We start from the raw sequence: 7,892 nt of genomic DNA, 5'->3' as shown, positions 1-7,892 counted from the left end.
ATTTTCAATGACAGCCTATGAACAGTGGGTTAACTGCCTTGTTCATGGGTAGAACAACAGCTTTTTACCTTGTCAGCTCTGGGATTCGATCTTGCTAGTCCAACACTCTAACCACTAGGCTACCTGCCATTCCTTTAGGCTGCTAGAGTCCTCTATCATTCTCTATGGTCCCACCTGCTGTGATTCATCTTCGAATCTGCGTGCGCAATTGACTGTGGATCCCATCCCTCCATCCCGGTGCAACTCTCGGCCAGTCCCGCTTTTCCCCGGAAGAGGGAGACAGGCTACGCGGGAACAGAACGCCAACAGTCTGTTTGTCCCCCTCTCCCAGGCCATGGCAGCCTTCTCTCTCCATATACTACTTTTCTCTTCCTCCTCCTCTCTCTCTGTTGCGCTGCACCATAGGACTAGCGCACTATCCTCACTATGGCATCCACCGCAGCACGGACTCTCTTACTGCTTTTCGTTACCTTCTGTGCATCGATTCAAGGTAACATCACCCATTTTATTTTTTTGGTCAGAACAGATGCATGCATGGTTTCAAATTTTTCTCACTTAGTGAAGTGGTACTTTATTGATAGATTTTATGGCTGGGATTGGTGGAGTTGGACTATAGCCCAATCAATAATCAATTGGTTATTTGATTACCCCCTCATTATAGTATATCCAGTTCCCAATTATTTTTGTTGATTTGTTTTATATCATAGACTACGTCAAGACACCAATAGCTTCATATTAAGCTGCTACCACATGGTACATAAATTATAATGACCACATTGCATTGCAGGAGAAAGTGAATTCAATTGTGATGTTCTTTCTTTTGGATTACTTTGATGAAAACACACGCTATGGTTCTGGTGTGTGTGTGTGTGTGTGTGTGTGTGTGTGTGTGTGTGTGTGTGTGTGTGTGTGTGTGCGTGTGTGTGTGAGAGAGAGAGAGAGAGAGAGAGAGAGAGAGAGAGATAATAATCTTAACAAATCTTCTGGTTTGTGTTTCATAAACAAATTATGCAAAAGATTAGGGAAAATATGTTATTTTGGGCACTTATTCTGAAAACAAAAATGCGTAACAGTTTGCAGATGGGGAAAAACATACCAGTCGAAAGTGAACAATAATGATGAATTTGGACCTTGAAACTGTCTTTCATCGTTTCTGGTCTGGAAGGAAAATGTGATGTTGTCTTGTGAGCGCAGCAGTCATGGAATATGTTCTTACCTCATAGGCACACACAAAAGTAGCTTTGCTCTATAATAAAAATAAGATGACAAATATTCGATCATGATTCAAATCAATCACAACCAACCGAAAATATGAAGAAAAAAAGGTTTTGATCTCTAAAGGGATGCTACCGTGCCAAAGCGGGGATCCAACTTGGCACCGGTAGCAGCTCCATGATGGCCCGGCTTTCAACTCTGACAATACCACAGAGAGAGGGGGGAGGAGGAGGTGGTTGACTTTCTCACAAAGTTTCTGTCAATTTTGCCCCTGCTGCATCTAGGTGTCACTAGCATCCACTTATTATCGCGTCCACTGGTCTTGTTGCGCGCTGTGAAACCCAGCTTCTATGCGTTAGAGCTTAAGCTCCCAAACACCCCTCTCACTGCCGCTGAGTTTAAAGCAGAACAGGTGTTGCTCAGGTTCTTTTGTTACGAGGGGATAGGAGAATAGGTCAACACACAGTTCTTAAATTCACTGTGGATATCTACTCCGATTTCAGAGCACTCTCGTCGGAGTGTGACAGATTGAAGAATAACTGATGATTTTAAGAACAATCAACACCCTTTGAATATGATCGGTGTCAGTAAACGTTGGCCAAAAAAACGTTATTAAATTGTTACCAGCAGCACATTTACAGTCACTAGATAACAGGAAAACAGCCTAACCAGCTCTGCTAGGGTGAGTAAAATGATCAGAGTGAGGTGTTCTCTCATTTGTGTCTGGAAGTAGCTAGCAAGCTAGCCAACGTTAGCTAGTTAGCTCAGGTGCTTGACTGCCGTTGAGGCCAGAACGCTTGGATCAACACTCCTCCTCGGCCAGAGCGTCCAGTGTGGCTCTGAACGCAAGGGGTGCGAAATGCTCTGAATTTATGAACGGACAATCTGAGCTCTGAATTGATGAACACCCAGAGAGCACTCTGAGGGCATTCTGGCACTCCAGAGTGAATTTACGAACACACCCATAGTATTAGGAATTAGAATACTAATACTAATATTTTTGAAGGATCTATATGGTTGTACTGCTGACTAACTGGAATGATGAACATCAGGATGGACAGAGGCGTATCCATCTGAAGAGACCTAACTTCCCTTGAGCACACCTCCTAACAATCACTCTAGTCATTAGAAGGGCTATTCAATTTGACAGATAAGTGGAAAATATGCTAACAATATGTGAGACAAATTTTAAGCAAAATCATTTAGCAGACTGAAAGATTATCCAGCATTTTGAACTTTCAGACAGGAAGTTCCCCCTGGGCAGGTTGGGGGGGGACAGATGCAGGTTACAGTTTACTGCTTCACTGGGTTCTCATCATCATATTAGCCCAGTGAAGTGTAAAATGGAGATAGCACCTTTAAGAGGCAGACAGAGACTGCAATGATCCACAGACAGCACAGATGTTTTAGACACTCCTACAGAGCAGGGTTTGTGAAATCGATTTGGAGCCACACTCACACTTGCTGTGAGAGGACCTGCTTCCCACCAGAGGAAAGAAAAGGTCTGAGTGAAGTAAATACAAAAGGCTTGAGTTTTGGAGAAGAGCATCTGGCTAATCTCTGTTGAGCTGACTTAGCTGCCAGCCTGCCACGTTATAATAACCCTCTCTTCTCCCTTGCCCTTTTCCCCCTATCTCCTCTCTCCATCTCTACATATCTTTTCATATCTTTCCATCACTCTTTAAATTCTTCTCTCTGTCTCACTTTCTTATTTCCAATTCCCATCTTTACACCTCTCTCTCTTTCTCTCTCATGCTCTCTCTCTCTCTCATGCTCTCTCTCTCTCTCTCACGCTCTCTCTCTCTCTCTCTCATGCTCTCTCTCTCTCTCTCTCTCTCTCTCTCTCTCTATCTATCTCTCTCTCTCTCTCTCTCTCTCTCTCAGACAGTTCATGCTCAGTGATTGTTTGTTGTGGCTTTGTTCTTTTCTTGGCCACTGCTTCTCCAAATAAATAAATTACATAAAATCAACAACCTTCATCAAAACATGCAACTAGTTATCTAATGAAAAGGTATTTATATCAATCGTTACACAAAGGCCCAATAAATACTAACTACAGCTATCAATATACCCTAACCTGGTTAACAGTCTTTTATACACTATATATACAAAAGCATGTGGACACCCGTTCAAATTAGTGGAGTTGGCTATTTCAGCCACAGGTGTATCAAATCTAGTACACAGTCATTCAGCCTCCAAAGACAAACAGTGACTTTCAACATGGCAACATAATAGGATATCACCTTTCCAACAAGTCAGTCCATAAAATGTCCGCCCTGGTAGAGCTGCCCCGGTCAACTGTAAGCAGTTATTGTGAAGTAGAAACGTCTAGGAGCAACAACGGAAGTGGTAGGCCACACAAGCTCACAGACCATCTGACAGTCAGATGAACAAATCTGGTTTTGGTGGATGCCAGGAGAATGCTACCTTCGCCAATGCATAAACTGTAAAGTTTGAGGAGGAATAATGGTCTGGGACGGTTTTTCACAGTTCGGGTTAGGCCCCTTAGTTCCAGTGAAGGGAAATGTTAACACTACAGCATATAATGAAATTCTAGACAATTCTGTGCTTCCAACTTTGTTGCAACAGTTTGGGGAAGGCCCTTTCCTGTTTCAGCATGACAATGCCCCCATGCACAAAGCGATGTCCATACAGAAATGGTTTGTCGAGATCGGTGTGGAAGAACTGCACAGAGCCCTGACCTCAACCCCATCGAACACTTTTTGGGATGAATTGGAACGCTGACTGTGAGCCAGGCCTAATCACTAAACATCAGAGACCAACCTCACTAATTCTCTTGTGGCTGAATGGAAGAAATTCCCCACAGCAATGTTCCTACATCTAGTGGAAAGCCTTCCCAGAAGAGTGGAGGCTGTTATAGCGGCAATGTTCAAACATCTAGTGGAAAGCCTTCCCAGAAGAGTGGAGGCTGTTATAGCAGCAATGTTCCAACATCTAGTTGGAAGTCTTCCCAGAAGAGTGGAGGCTGTTATAGCAGCAATGTTCCAACATCTAGTGGAAAGCCTTCCCAGAAGAGTGGAGGCTGTTATAGCAGCAAAGGGGAGACCAACTCCATATTAATGAATGAGATGTTCTACTAGCAGGTGATTTTAGAATGAGATGTTCTACTAGCAGGTGATTTTAGAATGAGATGTTCTACTAGCAGGTGTCCACATACTTCTGGTCATGTGGTGTATGTCTGGACCATGTGTTGATACTATAATTATAGTACGCACCATAAAAGGTGAGTCAACATATTATCACAGCATGGGCTGTATTCTTTCTTCCTAAAGTGATTTGACCAAAGCTGACCAATGCAGAAAGAATGTCACTCAAGAGCATGAATATCCAGAAACAAAAGGCATATTTGACCTTTTTCCATTTGAACTGAGAGCTGAACTACATTCCTCTATGGGCCCCGCTATCTCACCTTTGTCCTTGCCCTCAAACTCTTACTTGGTCCATTCTTGCAAACAGCAACTCAGAGGTTACCTCTTTTATGCATGAATAAGGACTGATTGGTGATTGAACAGGTGCGCAAAGACAGTTTGCACACATGCAGAAGAGGTTCACATTAATGGGAGTAATTTATATTAGATGTGTCCAAATGTTGAACATTGTGTTTGTCATGACTGTTTTGCAAAAATGTGCTTAGCATTTGCATTGTGTGTGAAAGCTGTGAGAAATTACTTACAGTTTTGCAAAAAATAATGCTGTTGTGCTCATTAGGTTCTGATGGAGATCATGGACCCCAGTTTCATTAAAAGTATCTTAGAAAAACTGTAATACATAGAGCACTTAGTAAAAGCAGAAAAGCCTACAATCGCCAAAAGCCTACAATCCCCAAAAGCCTACAATCCCCAAAAGCCTACAATCCCCAAAAGTCTACAATCTCCAAAAGCCTGCAATCCCCAAAAGCCTACAATCCCCAAAAGTCTACAATCCCCAAAAGCCTACAATCCCCAAAAGCCTACAATCCCCAAAAGCCTACAATCCCCAAAAGTCTACAATCCCCAAAAGTCTACAAAAGTCTACAATCCCCAAAAGTCTACAATCCCCAAAAGCCTACAATCCCCAAAAGTCTACAATCCCCAAAAGTCTACAATCCCCAAAAGTCTACAATCCCCAAAAGTCTACAATCCCCAAAAGCCTACAATCCCCAAAAGCCTACAATCCCCCAAAGCCTACAATCCCCAAAAGCCTACAATCCCCAAAAGTCTACAAAAGTCTACAATCCCCAAAAATCTACAATCCCCAAAAGCCTACAATCCCCAAAAATCTACAATCCCCAAAAGCTTACAATCACCAAAAGTCTACAATTCCCAAAAGTCTACAATCCCCAAAAGCTTACAATCACCAAAAGTCTACAATTCCCAAAAATCTACAATCCCCAAAAGCCTACAATCCCAAAAAGCCTACAATCCCCAAAAGTCTACAATCCCCAAAAGCCTACAATCCCCAAAAGCCTACAATCCCCAAAAGCCTACAATCCCCAAAAGCCTACAATCCCCAAAAGTCTACAATCCCCAAAAGCCTACAATCCCCAAAAGCCTACAATCCCCAAAAGTCTACAATTGCCAAAAGTCTACAATCCCCAAAAGCCTACAATCCCCAAAAGCCTACAATCCCCAAAAGCATACAATCCCCAAAAGCCTACAATCCCCAAAAGCCTACAATCCCCAAAAGAGAGCGAGAGAGAGAGGCAGAATATTTTCCAGCGTGTCATGTGCGAGTGTGTAGAGAGAGTGTGTTTGTAGATAGTGTGTGTATAGAGAGAGTGTGTGTAGAGAGAGTATAGAGTGTGTGTGTAGAGAGAGTGTTTATAGTGTGTGTAGAGAGAGTGTGTATAGAGTGTGTTTATAGTGTGTGTAGAGAGAGTGTGTGGAGAGAGTGTGTGTATAGAGTGTGTTTATAGTGTGTGTAGAGAAGAGTGTGTGGAGAGAGTGTGTGTGGAGAGAGTGTGTGTAGAGAGAGTGTATAGAGAGAGTGTGTGTGTAGAGTGTAGGTAGAGAGTGTGTGTAGGTAGAGAGTTTGTGTAGAGAGAGTGTTTATAGTGTGTGTAGAGAGAGTGTGTACAAAAGCGTGTGTATTGAGTGTGTAGAGAGAGTGTGTGTAGGGAGAGTGTGTATAGAGATTGTGTAGAGAGTGTGTATGTATAGAAAGAGTGTGTCAGTATAGAGAGTGTGTAGAAAGTGTGTCAGTGTAGGAAGAGCGTGTATATAGATTGTGTGTGGTGTGAGAGTGTGTAAAGTGAGAGTGTGTGTGCAGAGAGTGTGTTTATAGTGTGTGTAGAGAGTGTGTTTGTTGAGAGAGTGTGTGTGTAGAGAGAGTGTGTGTGTAGAGAGAGTGTGGAGAGAGAATATGTGTATCGAGTGTGTGTAGAGAGAGTGTATGTGTAGAGTGTGTGTAGGTAGTGTGTGTGTGTAGAGAGTGTGTGTATCGAGTGTGGGTAGAGAGAGTGTGTGTAGAGAGTGTGTGTGCAGAGAGAGTGTGTAGAGAGAGTGTGTATCGAGTGTGTGTAGAGAGTGTGTGTATTGAGTGTGTGTAGAGAGTGTGTGTGTGTGTGTGTGTGTGTGTGTAGAGAGTGTGTGTTTAGAGTGTGTATAGAGAGTGTGTGTGGAGAGAGTGTGTGTAGAGAGAGTGTGTGTGTAGAGAGAGTGTGTGTAGCAGGAGTGTGTGTGGAGAGAGTGTGTAGAAAGTGTGTTTGTAGAGAGAGTGTGTGTATTGAGTGTGTGCAAAGAGAGTGTGTGTAGAGAGAGTGTGTAGAGATTGTGTGTGTGTAGAGAGAGTGTGTAGAGAGTGTGTGCAAAGAGAGTGTGTGTGTGTAGAGAGAGTGTGTAGAAAGTGTGTGTGTGTGTAGAGAGAGTGTGTGTAGAGAGTGTGTTTATAGAGAGTGTGTGTCGAGAGTGTGTGTAGAGAATGTGTGTGTGTGTAGAGAGAGTGTGTGTAGAGGGAGTGTGTGTATCGAGTGTGTGCAAAGAGAGTGTGTGTAGAGAGTGTGTGTAGAGAGAGTGTGTAGAGAGTGAGAGTGTGTAGAGAGTGTGTGTGTGTAGAGAGAGTGTGTAGAGAGAGTGTGTGTAGAGAGAGTATGTGTAGAGAGTGTGTGTGTGTGTGTGTGTGTGTAGAGAGTGTGTGTTTAGAGTGTGTATAGAGAGTGTGTGTGGAGAGAGTGTGTGTATCGAGTGTGTGTAGAGAGAGTGTGTGTGTGTGTAGAGAGAGTGTGTGTAGCAGGAGTGTGTGTGGAGAGAGTGTGTAGAAAGTGTGTTTGTAGAGAGAGTGTGTGTATCAAGTGTGTGCAAAGAGAGTGTGTGTAGAGAGAGTGTGTAGAGATTGTGTGTGTGTAGAGAGAGTGTGTAGAGAGTGTGTGCAAAGAGAGTGTGTGTGTGTAGAGAGAGTGTGTAGAAAGTGTGTGTGTGTGTAGAGAGAGTGTGTAGAGAGAGTGTGTGTAGAGAGTGTGTTTATAGAGAGTGTGTGTCGAGAGTGTGTGTAGAGAATGTGTGTGTGTGTAGAGAGAGTGTGTGTAGAGGGAGTGTGTGTATCGAGTGTGTGCAAAGAGAGTGTGTGTAGAGAGTGTGTGTAGAGAGAGTGTGTAGAGAGTGTGTGTGTGTAGAGAGAGTGTGTAGAGAGAGTGTGTGTAGAGAGAGTATGTGTAGAGAGTGTGTGTATCGAGTGTGTGC

The 7,892-nt window shown here is 43.3% G+C and overlaps 1 protein-coding gene across 1 annotated transcript in view; it reads left to right on the top strand.

Moving 5' to 3' along the window:
* Positions 1 to 342: 342 nt before the first annotated feature.
* LOC110521062 (fibronectin type III domain-containing protein 1) overlaps positions 343 to 7,892 on the top strand; it is a 123,932-nt gene continuing 116,382 nt past the window's right edge. Inside the window, exon 1 of the mRNA XM_036975466.1 lies at positions 343 to 490. Coding sequence (XP_036831361.1) covers positions 427 to 490 — 64 coding nt within the window. The 5' untranslated portion in view covers positions 343 to 426. The remainder of the gene's footprint in view (positions 491 to 7,892) is intronic.

Source organism: Oncorhynchus mykiss, chromosome 4 (assembly GCF_013265735.2).
Source record: "Oncorhynchus mykiss isolate Arlee chromosome 4, USDA_OmykA_1.1, whole genome shotgun sequence".
Classification (NCBI taxonomy): Eukaryota; Metazoa; Chordata; class Actinopteri; order Salmoniformes; family Salmonidae; genus Oncorhynchus; species Oncorhynchus mykiss.
Note: the sequence above shows the minus strand (reverse complement) of the source record. Positions and strands in the feature narration are given on the sequence as shown.